General features: G+C 41.6%; 1 protein-coding gene across 8 annotated transcripts in view; it reads right to left on the bottom strand.

The window, feature by feature from the left end:
• Nucleotides 1–17891, bottom strand: part of MAST4 (microtubule associated serine/threonine kinase family member 4) — a 634279-nt gene that overhangs the window by 74489 nt on the left and 541899 nt on the right. For all 8 annotated transcript variants that reach the window (XM_062212152.1, XM_062212154.1, XM_062212153.1 and 5 more), the window contains 2 exons: nt 7084–7153; nt 1265–1343 (listed from right to left, as the gene is read on the bottom strand). In XM_062212152.1, coding sequence (XP_062068136.1) covers nt 1265–1343; nt 7084–7153 — 149 coding nt within the window. The remainder of the gene's footprint in view (nt 1–1264; nt 1344–7083; nt 7154–17891) is intronic.

The raw sequence follows: 17891 nt of genomic DNA, 5'->3' as shown, positions 1-17891 counted from the left end.
TCCACTGGTGTTCAGTGACAGTTTCATCCACTGATGCCATTCAGCATTTTGAAACATCCTTTACTGATGTGCAGCTGCTGTGCCAATGAAACTACATAAGGTTGTTGGACTGTGTCTCAAAAATGATCAAACTCATGGACAAAATGGAATAATGAATAGGAAAATAAATTGCCTTTCCTCAACAAATATACCACATGGAGGGGGTAAAAATAACCTAACAGAATCTAACAATTTGTTCAGTTTAACAAAACTTAGAACAAATTTTCGAGGTGCTTCAGAAAACCTGTGCTAGATTACACTTGGAATTCTGGAACCATAAAAAGCAGTGGTGCTACCAGTAGAACTGTAGTTTCTTGTTGGTTCAAGTATGATTAAGTGGCACAATCCACACGCTGAATACGTTGCTGAAGGCTGTAGAAAATACAACAGATGTGCATCCCGAGACAATAAACCGGAGATGATGACAAACTAAGGAAGAAAACGAATCCAAAGGGGCTCTAGATTCACAGATCCACGTTCCTATCCAGTCCAAGAGCATCCAAAACATTTCGTTGGACATTTACGGAACACCTACAACACCCAGGCCTTTCTAATGGCCACCTGTCCCGATACCCCATGACAACTGATGTAAATTAAGAAAGCATTTATCCAAGTAGGCCCCTTGCTAAAATGCTATAGTCTGGGGCAATGGTATATTTGTTCCTGTATCCCATTTTCATGGTTCCACCTTGTCTCTTTATTATCTTCACTTTCTTCTAAGCTTTTACTCTGTCTTAAAAGGTCTTAACCTAGAAGGCACAGAGAAATTTAAGACTTGACTATTATTATTATTATTATTATTATTCTTTGAAGGAGAAAACAAAACAAATCTCAATCTAAGCCATACAAGAAAAAAGCCCCAGCCCATCACAGTTTAATAGCCTTTTCGGCACTACTATCACTGGCATGGAACCAGAGCAATAAAACCAGATTGTGTTCTTTCCCCCAAACTAAGCCAAATGGCATTAAAAGGAAAGCTCCCAATCTCCTCCAAACTTGTGATCCTGGGACTTCCTCAATTGATGCCCCACGGTTTAAAAGCCTGCAGCACAAGGGTGTCCTTGTTATGTTTGTCAGACCATCATTTGATGCATAACCCATTCTAGGTGACAGACCTGCGGAATTTATCTTCTCCTTGCTACCAGCAAACACCCAGAGAAAACACTGCCTGCATAAAAGCTCTGTGGTTGTGAGACAGCAGGGAAAAAAAAATCCAGGCACTTACAGAGACGGTGGAGCTGGGGGTGTTGGTCCCATAGCCAGAGGAGGGGAGAGAAGCCAGCGACCAGCGGCGTCCATCAGTCCTATTGAGAAAGTGAGTTTAGCTCAGGCCAGCCCTGGAGTACCGTTACAGGGGAACCCCAGGGAAACTGAGGATTTTTATTCAAACAAATGACACCACATAGTCTGTGAGGATGTGGAAATGTTCAGCCAGTGCCAGGGTAAACAAACATTATACAGCAGGTTGACTTTTATTTAAACTGAATCGATACACCCAAACAAGCAGAAAGTGAATGGGTTGATCCATATTATTGATCTCTCACTAATACACTTTGACAAAATGAATACCAGGGATAATTACAACGGTCAGACTCAGCAGATTCAAATGAATAAAAACAGAATGGGAGGAGGAAAGATGCTCTCATCGGGGAATGGAGATCCCGGGCCCAGGATCTCTAGGCTCCGGGGTCTGAATTCCAGCCTGAGACAGGAGCCCGTGGACACTTTCCGGGCTTCCTAAACACGTTCTGCTTATTATTCTGAAGGAAACACTTCCGCTCCGCACTCCTAGGGAGGAAAGGGTCAACTGGCTCCTGGCTGCCTGGCTCAGGCCCTAAGTGGCAAATAAGTTGAGCACTAAGAAAGTGACTGACCTCATGCTCAGAATCCCTTAAGAGTTACTGCCTTCCGGCATGACCTGGCTTCATAAAGTGTCGCATCAAAAGCCTCTCGCAGAGATTCTGAGCATGCACCACCAGTGACGCCAGGAGCAGCATGAAAAATTCTCCACGAGTGAAGTTATCTGCCCAACTCCTAGAGGCAGCACTGTCAGAAGCCGTGAAGGGCCAGTTTGCATCTCCAAACGGTGAGAGGATGCTAGCTTTGGAGTGGGTCTCTGGTTAATGAATTAGGGTTATCACAAGGATGTCAGAAGGCTTAATACAGTGACAGACAATACGGCTACTGAGGCAAGGAGATCTCAGGGACTCCAGAGCTGTCACCTTATGAGCGATTTCACATAAAACTAAAACACTGTGGAAACAAATACATGCAAATTTGCCAAGAGTCAACACAGGAAAAGCACACTTTCTAAAGGACCAGCATCAGGAGTCTTCAAAAGTTCACAGAACACGGGCATTGTTGTTTAGTTCTGTTTTTCCATGAACTTTCCGAAGTGCCTTCACAGGACATTCTTAGATGCAGTATCACAGGAAGACACTTTGTAATTCATGATTACACAAATTTACCAAGTGAGGGACAAGAATGGACAAAAAGTGCTGGAGATGCATTCCCTGTAGGTGGAAGTCAGGGAATGCAACAGCTTGAATTTGAGAAGTCACAATTAGATGTTCATGTAGAAAACTGACATTTTAGCCTACATTTATATTCAAGGGAAAACATAACCATAGGTTAACCATATGTACTACTGCCAGTAAATGCAAATGGTCCACAAAGACAAAATGGAGAAATTTCAGTGGATATATCACAGAACTATTACAATATTAAGATTTCAGTAAAATTTACCTGTCATTTCTGTGACCATGATTGGAGTACAATTGAACCAAGTATGTTAAAAAAAAAAAAAGAAGCAAAATAAGACGTACGTAAATATACATGATAAAAGGAATTGGGAAAACCAAGTTATATGTTCTAGAAAAACATTTTTAAACAGTTGAAAGTAATAAAATATAAGAAAAATAATTACAGTGATGTGCTTATAAAGATATCCAACTCCCCATTAAATGGAAAAAAGTCGATCCTATTTTATTTGGTTACTTGTTGAAGACTTTAAAAAATCTATGCCTGTACTTTATGTTTTAAACACTTCCAATTTGGAAAAGAAAAGGATATGATTTTAAAAGAATTATTCAGTCCATTTAATAGCAATTATAGGAAACTTGTCTGTGGAAAGAGTGAGAGACAATTTTCCCTACCATGATTTTGTTTTGTGATTCATTAACTCTCCTTTCCCTCAGGTATCAGTGAACATATTTCAGAAGAATGAACAATTCTAAGAGGAGACCATGTTCTTATTAGTTCCAAAGCATAAATTACATTTGCTCAGTCTGGAAAACACACAACTGGAAAGATGTTTAAACAAGAATGTGCTCAGTACTCTGTAGAACCACGACCAGAAATAAGCTACGTCTCATAGAGTCCCCTAAGTTGCCCGTGTCTATTTACTCAAAGGGAGCAAAGGGACCACTGCATCTTCATTACCATGACAACCGCACATCAAAGCTGCTATATATGCTACGTACAGTGCTCAGGAGAGAACAGGCCATTTTTTTCAAGGAAGCTATCATACAAGTGCAATTTGGATCCCACTAACAATGTTGTCTTTTCTTTGCAGTAGCTACCAACAAAATGTTATCTGAAGACAAGACTACCTTCTTTGCCAAGACAACAAGGCTTTTTTGAAGAGAGTGTTTTCCTTGTGGGTGGAAATCTCAATGTTACCATTAAGTGAAAATTTGAGAAGGGAAAACATCTGCTGGGAACACAGAACACAAGACTAACAGAAAATATTCCAAAACTACTTTAAAAATCTAATTAGTACAGTATACAACAAAGAAAGAATGAACATTCTAATATCAACCTGGCCATTAAAACTGAAAGAAGAGAGCAATTTCGTTTTACTTGTGATGGTCACCTGGTGTGATATGGTGTGTGTTCTAGTTGATGCTGGAACAAGCTGAGCCATATCAAAGCAGGGGAATGTGGCCAACTAAAGTCCACGCTAGGAGGAATAGTGGAAGAGTCCCTGGGAGGTTGTTCTGCCCACCAGCACTCAGTAAGCAGGTGATGACCTGAATTCAGTAAGCAAGTCTGTTCTTGTTGTTTGCTTGAGGATTTAACCTCACAAACAACAATGAGGTAACTAAGAGAGACCCATGGCGTTCATTCAAGGGCTCTATATTGCCAAGGAAAGAGAAAACAATGTATAATTTGTAAATCTTGGCAACGTCTGGGGAAGGCAGATTCTTTTAGATCTTTAGCTTACCACCAGGGAAAAATTATTAAGCAACTCCATAATCAATGGACTGGAAATAGTATTACAATTAGCAATGCAAAAATGTCTCTTTGCTCCAGAGAAAAATCTATGCTAAGTTGATGCTTATTTTTGTCCGTTTCTTGTAATCTAACACTAGGGAGCTTCAAAAAGTTCATGGAAAATATACATCATATCCTAATTCAATTTTACCATGAAACATTTTGAATCTTCCTCACATGAAAAAAGCAACTTGATAATTTTAATCTTGAATCTCTATTAGAAAATATGGAAGGCACATGTGTGTCATCACACTTCACACTCTGTGATTAGGCTGTTAGACGCCCAGCAAGTGTCTGCTGGGAAGGTGGGATAAGTAAGATCAGAAAAGATGAACAAGCCTCACCTTACCCACTTCACCCAAAAACAAGGTCCAAAATATGGTACTACGTCCTCTCCTGGACTAAATGTGCAGAAGGGTAAAATGTGGGGGAGTCTCCAAATGGCCCACTTTTTTAGGGCTTAGAGATGCACCCCAAATGGAGAGGACCGGAGAGGTATGAGGAGAGGCTCTGTGTTTTCCAAATAAAAATCAAGTCTAACTTCCAAGAGATATTAAATGAAAAATACCAATGTGAATTTTCGTAAGTCACACAAGGTTCTGTTTACTCGAATAAGAGTTGTAAAAGATGATCACTCACGGCCTAATCTAAATTAATACTTTCTGAAGAGTGTGGAGGGTGCTCCATCTGGAAATGCATGCAAAGTGAACCACAGGTCTCCAGTGATAATCGCTCGTCATGGTGTGTGGTTTATTTGTCAAAAATTAACATGCCTCTGTGTTGTTTGTGGTTTTTTTTTTTTTTTTAAGCACAGAAATCAGATTAATCTGTCCTTCAGTCACCCACTTAATTATTGGATTCTCTTCATTTTTATATTTCTGGCAGGATTAAGATACTATGATTTCTGTCATGTGTAAATGCATGCTATAACGAAATGTCCATTTTTTCTTATTAATTAAAAGCATGCCTCTTAGAGATTATATAAAGATTTATTGAAAGGTAGAGTGATGGAGACAGAAAGTCAGACAGAGATCTTCCATCCACTAGTCACTCCACAATGACTCTAACAGCCAGGGCTGGGCCAGACCGAGACCTGGAGCCCACAACTCTATCCGGTTATCTCACATGGGTGGCAGGGGCCTATGTACTGTGCCATCATCTGCTGCCTTCCCAGGTGCATTCGCAGGGAGCTGTATTAAAAGTGGAGCAGCTGGGATTTGAACCTGTGCTCTGATATAGGATGCTGGCTTAGCAGGGGTCTGTTTAACCCACTGTGCCAGAATGTGGGATTCTAGAGATATGCTTTAAAGATGGTGATACTTGTTTATCAAGTTTTACAGGCTTATTTTTCCACCTCCAATAGTAGCACCATCAGAAACCAACATTCACTGGGCACAGACTTTATGGGATCAGTTAATAGTCACACTTTCTTGATAGTACTTAAAATGAGGAGCTAAAAGGATAAAATTCTGAGTTGTGGGAAGAACAGAGTATGAGCTTCAGTAAGCTCCCGGGCAATGACATCTTAATCACTTTTATATCCTTCCCAGAGTGGGGTAAACATCGTGCACCGAAAAACTGGATGGGAACTGCCTAACTAATCAGAGAGCAAACATCTCTTTATGGTATGAGGTTTACCATAGAACCTTAGCTGTACAGAATTCTGTACACTAAAACACTGCAAACATCCTTTGCTCTGGCTTTTGTGGTGTAAAATGCACTGCATGTTGACCAAAGCTTGTGAGGACATTGTAAGCTTTGTTGGTACAAACAATTATATTTTTTAACCCTCCCAAGTGTCTTCATGAGGGGTTACCTTAGGCCACTTAGGGTATAGTAAGTCTCAGAGGGGAATTTAGCTAACATCAAGGCCATTGAGCACTTATGCCAAATGTATCCTGAATATTCAGAGACTGGGCAGAACGGGCATTTTTCATTCTCTATGTTTTTCCTGGGCACGAGTACATGAGACACAGATGTGAGAGGCATGAAGGGGCCCTGAGGGTACAAATTTGAATGTTACAAGGTGAAGTGCACCCATTCCACATACAGAACGCAGAAGAAAGAGCTGACTGAGGGGCCAAATCCCAGTGGCAGATCCCTCACTCAAAAGGCCAGATTATGAGGCCATTCTGGGCAATACCACTGCCTCCTGACACCACGACTCAGGCGCCAAGACATGCATCTGTGACATTTGGTGCCTGATTCTAAACAGGACTGGAAGAGAAGACACAAGGCACCCTCCCATCGAGCGTGGCTTTGTCAGAAGGGGTGACTAAACTGCTGCCTTGAAGCTCTGAAATACAAGGACATCTCGGGTTCCTGTCCTGGAGTTCATGAGAAAGCCCTTTCTATGGAAAAGCATTGCAACAGCTAAACAACTGCATTAGGACTCAGATGAACCGAGTGTCTGTAAGTGCAGCTCACTGAGCAAGACTCTAGTGAGCACCAAGCATGGACAAGGCACTGCGCTAGGGGTGGAAGAGAAGATGGAACGTGTGATTTCTGCCCTCCGTGGGCATTCACCATCCAGTGAAAGGCCACGAGAGGGCATCGAATGCCACCCTAGGGCACAGATCACTATGGAAGCTGTAGGAGCAGGTGCCCTGTAGCATGATTCCGAGGCAGCCTAAGGAACTACTGAGAAGCTCTTACCAGAACGTAATGAGCAGGACCTCACTAGGCAGAAGGCAGGTGGGCTGAGAGAGGGGTTGGGGACTGGGATCCTCCATGTCACACATTACTTCTCTACTCACAAGAAAGTCTTACCTCCGTGCAAATGAAAAGTGGGCTGAGGCACTGGGGGAGAAATTTCTTGGACTATCTTGAGGGCTGTTTCCTGTAGAGAGAAAGGAGAAAACATTACAAGATGATGTGGGCTTTGCATCATCATCCACATCCCGGATCATCTTCTCCTGAGTCATGGGCTTCCTCCAAGAATGTGCTGGCCTTACCTGGAGTAGGGATTTGGGGTGAGGAGGGAGCCTGAGGTCCAACACAGCTTCCCAAGTGTGCTGGATCTATGCAAAAATGCACTCACCAATGGCCCTCCACATATTTAACATCTAAATATTCCAGTTCCACAGAATAACGCACACATGAGTTTTGACCCTCCCGTTGCGAACGTTTCCAGAAACACCACGGATAGAGAGACAGGTTCCAACTGGGGGTGCTTTCTGTTTTGGGGAAGCAGCTTTAGAGGTTTAATTTAAAGCAGACTGAATAAAGGTCTGAGCGCTGAAAAACAAGCCCTTGTATTCCAAAGCACATACTTTCAGGGCAGATGCATCTGAACTAGGAACTCTGTCGCCTGGATCCCTTTGGAAGATGACCCAGATCCATCTTATCTTGGCACAGCTGGAGGGGCCCAGCCCTTTTCCCCCTTGTCAGTATTTTCTTCAACAGGCTCCCTGCTCTGCAGCAGCTGGACGGCCACTGGCCAGGTGGCCCCTGAATGCCACAGCCACACAGAGCCTGGCAGAGCGTGTCTCACCAAGTGCCTCAAAGAGGGAGGGCAGCCCCTCCGGGGCTTGTCACTTTCTCCATTAGCGCACTCAACCTGCCGCTGATCACTGAGAAAGCTTGGCAGGCAGCTGGCGAGGGCAGGATCAGGACACTCCAGACCGCTGTGCCTCCCTCCACACTGCTGCATAAGATTGGCGGAATTGTCTGAGGACCACCGACGCCTGCAGCTGGTTTAAATAAAGAGGCGAGACAGCAAAGGCTGCCAAGTCACCCTGGACGTTCTTGCAAAATGGAAAATAAATCAGGAAGCGGTGCTTGGCTCCTAACAGCAAGCCAGTTACCACACCACTAGTTTCCTAGTGGAAGTGACTATTGCAGTTAGGTACAAAAAATGCAAGGGATCTCCTGGAAGCCACTACCTGGCTGTAAAGGTAAGCAATTTATGACCACTGTACACAAAGAAGAGAGGAACCTATACAAGAGGCTACGTTTAGTGTTACCTTGAGGACTGCTGGATGGGCTACATCTCTACAGACATTTTTCAATTACGTGAAGGCTGCAAATTTTGTAGGGATGTCTTCAACAGATGCCATTAACTTTATGACAGCACCATCAAAGCCATTTAATAGGCAAGTGCTGAGCAGCCCATTTCTTGATGGAGGGAGAAGCAAGAGGCACTTTTCCCCCTGCTGCAGTGAAATGTATCATGTCTTTGCATCTGTTGTTCCCTGAGCCCCTGGAGAAATGGATTCTGCTTCTGCCATCCAGCAGTCCACGATTCATTTTGTCCATTTATCTGCACAGCAAATTAAGTTCTTTCAACTTTACTCAACAGCCACATCCCCCCCCCCCCCCCGGCCCCGCTCCTCACACTCCTAACTAGGCTTCTACGTCACTCTGCATAGTCCGTAAAAGAGCTCAATTATTTCAAAGCAGCTAAAAAGTTTTGTTTCCTGATGGGAAAAATCTAATATCAGAAATCTCATACATTTTGTTTCTTATTTGGGATGAATGTTTATGCTGCTCACACACCACAGAATGCAAACTACATGTAAATTATTAGCAGGAAGAAAACAAGTGATTATTTCAAGGGAAGCCATTTTGACAACAATCCCTGCTACCTTAACTCACTCAAAATGAACAAACTCAGTGAAACCTGGCACTAAATTCTTTCTTAGACCTGTGTTTACTGTTAAGAAAACACCATCTCTGGAGGTTCTAATGTAACCAGTAACTGAAGGGCTTATTAAATATTTCTTCAATCTCAAGAAGCTAGAAACAAGGCATTAAATTAAACCCCTTTCACTTTTAGAGATTTTAACGAGTGGTCTGAGAAGTCAGGTAACACAACACATGGTGACCTATCACCTTGAGGATGGATGGGCAGAAAAACAGAGACAGAGGTAGGTTAATTCCATTCTGCTCTTAAAAAAAAATCAAAGCTTCCATTAACTTGTGCAGATTTTCACCTCCCTATCTTGGGTTGACTGTCCAGGCCCTTCAATTGTAGAATATTCTTCTTTGCATCTACTGCTGTAAAAACATCTTCAAGGTCAAGACTACACAGTCATCTGCGTTATCATAATAAACAAGGGCCTTTCTTTTTGTTTCATGTCAGATTGAAAAGCTAAGTTGAAATGCGAATGCAGTTTGGTGCAGTGTTGAAGCCACCACCTGGGATACCTGCATCCCATATCAGAGTGCCGGGGTTTGAGTCCCACTCTACCTCTCATTCCAGCTTCCTGCTAATGTGAACTTCGGGAGGCAGCAGGCGATGGCTCTGTCTCCCAAATGGGAGCCTGGATTGAGTTCTGGATTCCTGGTTTTGGCCTGGACCAGCTCTAGGGGTTGTGGGCATTAGGGGGAATGAACCAGTGGGTGGGTGATCTCTCTCTCTGCCTTTCAAATAAATAAAATGAATTTTTGAAATTTGTAAAGAAATGAAAATATACATATATACGTTTGCAGTCATGGCTTGGGGGTGTTCTGAGATCCCTTATTACCAGGTGATTTCATCACTGTATAAAGTACACACAGAGTACTTCAGCAAACTAAGAGGGCTACAGTGTCACAGGTGACATCATCTTATGGGACCACCACTGTACATGCAGTTACATCCTTGACTAAAGCACTGCTCTGCAGTGCACATATTGTGTATCATATGTATTACGTAGTAACATTAAGGCTCTCCAGTGTCACCAGATACTAGAGAAAATGTGTGAGTACCTCATAATTCCTAAAGGACAAGAGACTGTACTTCCATAGGGTAGTCCCAGTAAGCTTTAGAGGAGAGGAGAACTAGAAGGGGGCTTCAGGAAGGGGTCAGAAAGAACTGAAACATAGCAGGACAATGCCACAGCAAAAGGCCTTCTGGCTGAAGGAATTCAGACTGGTAAAGCCAATGAGCTGTGTATGGTTTGGTACCCACTACCGGGAGGCCTTAAGGGGTGTTCAGAGGCAAGAGAAAGAAGCCAGAAGTTTTCACCTGCTATGCGTGTACCTGGTAAGAGTAGACAGCACCAGATCAGGATGGGGAGGCAGGTAGAAAGTAGTCTCAGGCAAGCAAACCAGGCATATTTGAGATCATAGAAATAAAGAGAGGAAAAAGGAAAAGACTAAAAGTGACTGATGTTTCCACGGTGGGCGGACAGGAAGAATGACCCGTGGGCAGGGACTTTCCAGCCAAGTGGACAGGGCTGCAGTTGGTAATAGAGTAGGGCAAACGAGCATTCTGCAGCGTCTCATGTCGCTTACTACAAACAATTCCTCCTTCTTCCTTAGGGAGAAATTCAAACGTTAGCAGATTAGACGGACAGAAGTCAATTTTTGAAGGCTTTGTTCTCATTTGAAGTAAAAATGGATTTCTACTTGGCCCCTGAAGACTTCCCACCACTATTGTGCTATATAGTGATCAAAATACCACTAAAGTAGAACAGATCCAGCTACAAAGCACACCTGGGACATTCCGAACTCAGAGCTGAGGACTTGCCTGTGGTGAGCACTTGCCCAGGATGGCAGCAAGAGGGGCAGAAACCAGAGTCCTACACATGACCTTCACGCCTCATAGCACGGCTCTCCGAATTCATCCACCCATCTGCAAAGCAATACCTGGGAGACTCTCAAATGAAAACTGGTGCCAGTTAATTCTCTGCCCATATGTGCAGCACTTGCTTATAACTCAAATCTCCCTGTTCCCAGGGATTGGCTTGCTTTGGATGGTTGAGTGCTAGGACACTTTACCGACGGCTGGTATCACCGCCGATGTTTCTGACCTCACTGAGCAGCCTTAGCAGTGGTCAGGCATCAAGTAGGTAATTAACACCACGATCCCCAAAGGGCCCTGGCATGGCTGACACACAGCAGTGTATCAAAAACATACTTTACCTAATGGCGCTATGCAGGGTGCCTCGTTTTAGGGGAGGTTATTGTTAAGAAAGTGATTTCCAGATTAATTAAATTGTTTGATTGCTTTATAATTAGGTTGGCGATGTCCTGTGTCTTTCCACAGAGAAGCAAGTTGCAAATGTTCTCAAAAGGCATATGCTATACTCACCAGAAGATTATTAATGGGCTTTTAATAGCTGTCTGATCTCAAAATGATAGTTTCTGATAACTTGATTTTTCTATCAGAACTGAAGGAATCCAAGAATTAATGATAACTGTCATTGAATCTCCCAGTGGAGCAGAGAGTAAGCCCCAGTTTGAATCCCTGTACCCTTGACTTGCTGATCCCCTTAAAGGAGCAGTGACGTGTGGCACCGTAACAATCAGTGCTGTGGGTATCACTGCTTTGTGTGAGGTTCTAGACAAGGCATGAGTACTGCCTAAAATCTTAAGCCCAAACTTCAGAGTCAAAGCTAGGATCTCATTGCAAAATGAATGCCAGCAGATAGAGCAGGCACCGGAACACATATGCAGGAACCCCAGACCGAGTGAATTTTGTGAAATAATAGTTCACACCACTGGAGAAGTTGAAGCCTGTCCCACCAGACCCAGACAGGTTATGCACAGGAACAGTCCGAGATCATCTTTCATTTAGACACCTGTCTCTGAGACTGGCTCCACTCCAGATACAATTGCAGAATATTAATTAGACCTGGACAGCTGTTTGCGATCTAAGTGGCCAAGACAAAACCTTGATTGACTGCCAGTGGACTTGTCTCTGGGATGGCCGTTAAGTGTACACAGCGGCCAGTGAATACAACCAGACTTCTGTGCTTGGGTTGTCAAGTGAAAAGAGAAGTATACACTATGAATGAAGACTTTCTCACAATCTGGATACCCTGACTCTTCTGTTTTCCCTGTTCCTGCCTCATTGATCCTTCCATAGCCACTACTCACTGCTTGAGTGAATCAGTCAACAAATCTTGACTCACACTCTGCGGCACAGAGGGGAATGACATGACCAAGGCCCTTCTAGCTGTTCTGTGCCAATGGCCCCCCAGCAGGCAAGAGAGGAAGCAGGGAGGCCAGGTAGGAACCTGCCAGCATGGACAAGGTCCCAGGGGATGGTGGTTTGCATGAGGTCATTGCAGAACGCAGGTGTGTGTTTCCACAGTGGAGCCAATGAGATGTGCTAAGAAATGAGACTGAGTGGAATGCAGACGGGAAGAGAGCAATAAGGATGATTTCTGGGTTCGGAACTGAGAGCAGAACTCAAACTCTTGGGTAGGCTTTAGTCTCTTCCTTATGGATGCTACACTTCAAATCATTGTAAATACATAAAAATTTATATTTTACAAGTTGTATGTGATATGCAAATATATGAAACAATGTTACATTTACTTATAGTTCTCATATATAATATTTATATTATCTAAATAGTTTAAAAACTCTGTTATAGTTTTTTTTTTTTACTATAGTTTAGAGCAAACAACTTCTCCCCCCTTCACATTATTTAGTGCCTAATGAACTTACTGGTCCTGATTTGTTTCAGAGACTCAAATGGGTCAATAGTGCTAGAAAAAGTATGCAGAGGAAAAAATTATACAGGGCAAATATTAAAGTTTGAGTAGTGATAATTTCAATTACTCTGTCTCCTGTCACCATAGGTGAAACTGAATAGAATATAACAATATGCATACTATATTCCATTTCTCTCTTCCTCTAATTTGTAATTCTAAATGCTGGCAAGGGATAAATTCCAGTTATAAATATAGGTATACAAAAAGAGCATTTTGAGTTCTCAGTACCTAACCTATTCCCTGTTACATAGTAAACTAGGAACATACTGTTTGTTTGTTTTCTAATTCAGTAATTACTTACCAGGCTCTATTAAAGCTCAGAGCTTTGAGCTACCTGATAGGACAGATTAAGTAGTGAGCAAGATGCAAAGACCTAAGAATCTACTGATAAAAGCAGATACACTCATCACTGGCTCTAGACTAATCTTGCAACACCAATTGTGGATCCCTACTCATATGAAAAAGAATTTTTCTGAAAGTAAAGCTTAAATGTATCAACATTATTTACTTAAAAATAAACACCATCAATGACATTGCCATATACTTCTAGAAAACGTACTATTTCACAGCAAACGGCTGATAAAGGTACATGTGATGTGTTCTAAGGAATGACGGGTGAGGTTATAGGGTAGAAAACACATAGGGAATGGAAGAGAGACCCAATGAGAGGTCAACTCTGTGTCACAGGGCTTTCACAGATAACCATTGTCTCCATTTCATGGAGCCGCTCCTCTGGAATTTGTGTACTATATTTGAAACACAGTGGCATTGACACGAATCCCTTGGAGATGTGTTATAATGGGTTCCTGAGAATGTTTTAGCTTTTCATTGACCCTACCTTATTACTCTGAATTGATGTCACATCTCAAGGTGATCCGAGTAAAGACTGGTGAATGTCAAGAGTGATGAAGAAAGTTGATTTTTAGTTGTGTTTCCCTCCCATCCACAGTAATTCGTCTTCCCAGCCAGAGTGAAGAGATTCCTCTTACCCTTTGTTTAGTGTTACTGAGTAGCACTGTAAGGTCAAGGAAGGGGATATAGGAACATACGTGCGGCAACAGACTTAATCCCTCAGTTTCAGGCAATTTTATGAAGCTTGATTTATTCTGTTAATCTTCAATAATTAATAAGTCTCTGAATCTGGATCAGACTAAGTTAAAGAATATAACCTAATGCATATATATGTGTATATATATAGGAGGTGTATATATATATATATATGTATATATAGGAGATCTACATATGTATGTATATACGTATGTACACACACACACATGTATATATATGTGTGTGTGTATATATATATATATATATATATATATCTTATAGGAAGGCATTTCAAATCTTTAACATAAGTAGATACTTTTTTTTCTTGCCTAGAAGGAGGCAGTGAAAGTTATCAGTAAATTGGTTCTACTCAGTTTGCTTCACTTGTCGATTAATTTCTGGTAAAAGAGGAAGTATTTAAATGAAACATCTCATCCCATATAATTCCCAAGTGTACTCTAAAGATATTCCCTCTTATAAACTTCTTTCTTTCAGTACCCCCTAGTTAAAAACTGATACTATATTTGAGATGGTCCCATTTAAAAAATGCTAAATGTTCCTTTGGATTCTGGTGTCTATGAATTCCAGTTCAAAGAAGCAAAATATATACAAGAATTTTTTTTCTCTTAAATAATCATTTTTCAGTCTTTAGCTCCAAAAATCTGTTCAGATTTAAAAGAATGAAAGACACTAAACTCTGTTGTTTCATTATAAAATCAAATATAATGAGTCAATCATACTGACTTTTCGTTCCCACAAACTACACAGGACACCTTGGAAAGCCCCTGGCCCCAGGACTGTTCCACCTCTATTATTTTTCTCATCATTTCCCCTTCTATTTTCTTGGCTCAATAAACAGTCCCCAGCCTGAGCAGCACATTAGAATCACTCAGGAAACTTTCTTAAAAAGATGCTTCTGTGCAGGTCCTACCTCACCCCTTGAAATGAGATGACTCTAACAGGCAGCCAGGGTTGAGAAACTTGGCCTTGGGGTGTCTGTGTGAACTGTGAATTCTATCCTAACTTCCACTTGCCCTTCAGAGCTCTCAAGCAGGAAGTCTTGGAATTTTTTTCATTTCCCCACTCTTCTGGAGCCCAGCTTCCTTTCTTCTTTGTCTGGGCTGCACTAGTTCAATGTCCCTTTTCTACACCCACCTCATTCTGACCTCTAAGTATTCTCAAAACAGCACTAAGACCTGAAATCTCTTCCTTATCAGCCCAAACAAATAACAGCGTACTGTGTCAACAGTCGGGAATCCCACCTGCCCATGGGTATCCTAAGTTAATCAACTTCCTAACTTCCCCCACCCAAATCCCATTGCTAACTCTTCTGTAAATTCATCCAATCAGGTCCCCAATGTCTCCCTTCCTCTAAAACAGGACCCCTCCCCCAATGCCCAGCTGTGAATCATTCCAGTGTTCCTGGGTGAAGATTAAACATCTCTGAGAAAAGAAAACATTCATTAACCATAATCTAGTTTGCACTTTCACTATCAACTTTAATCATTTGTTTGTACAAACCAGTTTTCAGTATAATCAGTACCTAACAATACATGAATAAGATACTTGACTTAAAATCTGTGCATTTCATGCTTACATTTTTTTTTTCACATACAGAATGCCTATTATTTGGTCCATGTAATGTTATAAGGACACTTACAACCAAGGCATGGGGTCTGAGTTCTACAAGTGATTATCAGAAGCAAACCTAAATCATGCACTCCATTCCAGTCTTTTTGCAGAAAATGTGATTTTCCCTTATCCATGATAGGGAAATGATCATTCACATGCTTATTCTGTTTATGTTAAGAACCTGTGCCTAGTGTCCACAAAAGTTTTTAGTAGACAATCCTGCAGGATTGACAAGTGTGGTGAGGAGAGCCTGTTTCAAATCATACCCAACTCTGAGATTCTATGTGCACAAACATCAGACCTTAAAAGTCACCACTTTCTGGAGTCACATTTATGAATGACAATGGGTTGACTCCTTCAGGTATTTTGTGGTGTGCTGAGACAGGAACACAGAGGTCACAGTTACTCTCGTAAAGAATATTACAGGATCCTTAAACTCTTCTTTGAGTTAAAAACTAGGCATCTAAATTTATGATTCTAAGCCGTTTGACAAGCATTAATCAACAGTCAGTATATGCTGAACACTTTGCCAAGCCCAGAGTCACAGATCGATGATACCTGGTGCTCCTTCAAGTGAAACTGGCAGGGACACTGGACGAAATGGAATACAGACAATTCTAGAGACGGTTGTTGAGCCAGAGCTGTACTTGAGAATCCTCAGGGGACTGGAAATGACTGACTTCAGGTGTGACTATAAGGTGGACCGGTGTGAAGAAGTTGGCGAGGAAAGTGCGGCCACACTTTCTACCTTTGTGGATAGAGTGTGACCGAGCCTTGGTCTCCTTTGGAAGGTAGGATCCATCACTGACCACAAGGCTTACAGTGATCAGGAAGGGATTCTGTGCTGTGGGAGTGCACATGAGCTGAGGATGCTGTGAACTCAGAAGGGAAAGTAACCTGGCTTCCCAGGGTGACCTTTGATCTGGGTCCCGAAGGAAAGCGAGGACAGGAGAAGTACAAGGAAAGAAGGGCAGCTTCGAGACAGAGGAAACCAAACAAACAGAGGGTCAGTGTTCCAGAAGAGAACAGCACAATTGCGCATGCTGTAATTTTTATTACAAAAGCAATCCTGTGTCCTCCTAAACAGATTCAAAACAGTTCAGGTAGATAGACAATCAAGACAAAGGTCTCCCTCTCCACTTCAGACTCTCATTGATTCATTCAAACACGTCTGGCCAACCTCTGTCCCCTCATCCTACTCCCCTTGCCCCAGCCCCACTATCCAAATGCAGCTTCTTTAGACAGGGTATGTATGGATCCAGAAATACATATATGCAAGCATGTAACATGTATATGAAAAATTCCTCCCAAAATAATATCATGTCATATATAGTGCTCTGTATTTATATAACTTGAAGTTCTATCCTTATGTTTTTCTCAATAATCTATAACCTTCTATATTAAATCTTAAATTTAACCAATAAATTTCAATTTGAATTTCTAAATTTCTATCATCTTTTAGCACTGAGTAATATTCCATTATATTCTGTAAGATAATTTACCAAGTCTTCTCTTAATGGATATACTGGTCTTGAATTTTGGATGATTCCTTGAGTATCTTCTGAATATTTAGGTGATTAGAACCAAAAGCTGAATTCTGAGAAGCAGGACTGTTGCATCCCAGGGTCATTACATTCTCCCCAAACACCCTGCACTAGTTATGCTGTCATAAGAGGCACACAGAATGTTGCCTCCCTTCACCTTGCCAATAGTAAAATTTCTCAAGTTTTGCTAATTTGAAAGACAGTATCACATTGATATTCATTTCCTTGTTTTGTTCCAGTTTTCTTGGAGTATAATTGAAATAAAAGATGTATACGTTTACGGTACACAACAGGGTGTTTTGCTATAAAAATACATTAGGAAACAATTCTCACAATCAAGCTAAATAACATATCCACCACCTCACATTACATTTTTTAGACGATTATGCATGAAGTTGAGAATCTTTTCTTACCTTGACCGATTCTGTTTCATTACATACAAACCAGTCAGCTTGCACTCTCTTCTACTGGGGTCATATATTAGTCTTTTCATTCCTATTGATTTTTTTCCCTGAGTATTGGGGCAATTTTGCCAATACAATGAAGACGTTTTTCCAATTTGTGTCTTTTAATATCACATAGAGTAACTTTTCTCTGAAAAAAAAATTCTTGAATTTATCAATCATCTTTTCTGGCCTGCAGGTTTGCATCTTGTTTGGAAAGATTTCCCTAAAGATTTTCAAAATGCGGTCACACATTCTTCTAATACTTTCACGGTTTCTTTTTCAAATGTTCTTTTTTAAATCTACATGGGGTTTACCTGGTTTCAGGAACAAGACAGCAGTCCTGGTTACCTCTTTGCCAATGGCAAATCAGTGGACTCAAATTGTATACTGGCCTCTCTACTCTACATCTTCCCCAGTGACTTAAGCAAAACACATTTAAGGAAGGCAGGAGTTTGATGGCACAGAGAAGGAGTGGCAGC

The sequence above is a fragment of the Lepus europaeus genome, chromosome 15 (genome assembly GCF_033115175.1).
Source record: "Lepus europaeus isolate LE1 chromosome 15, mLepTim1.pri, whole genome shotgun sequence".
Classification (NCBI taxonomy): domain Eukaryota; kingdom Metazoa; phylum Chordata; class Mammalia; order Lagomorpha; family Leporidae; genus Lepus; species Lepus europaeus.
Note: the sequence above shows the minus strand (reverse complement) of the source record. Positions and strands in the feature narration are given on the sequence as shown.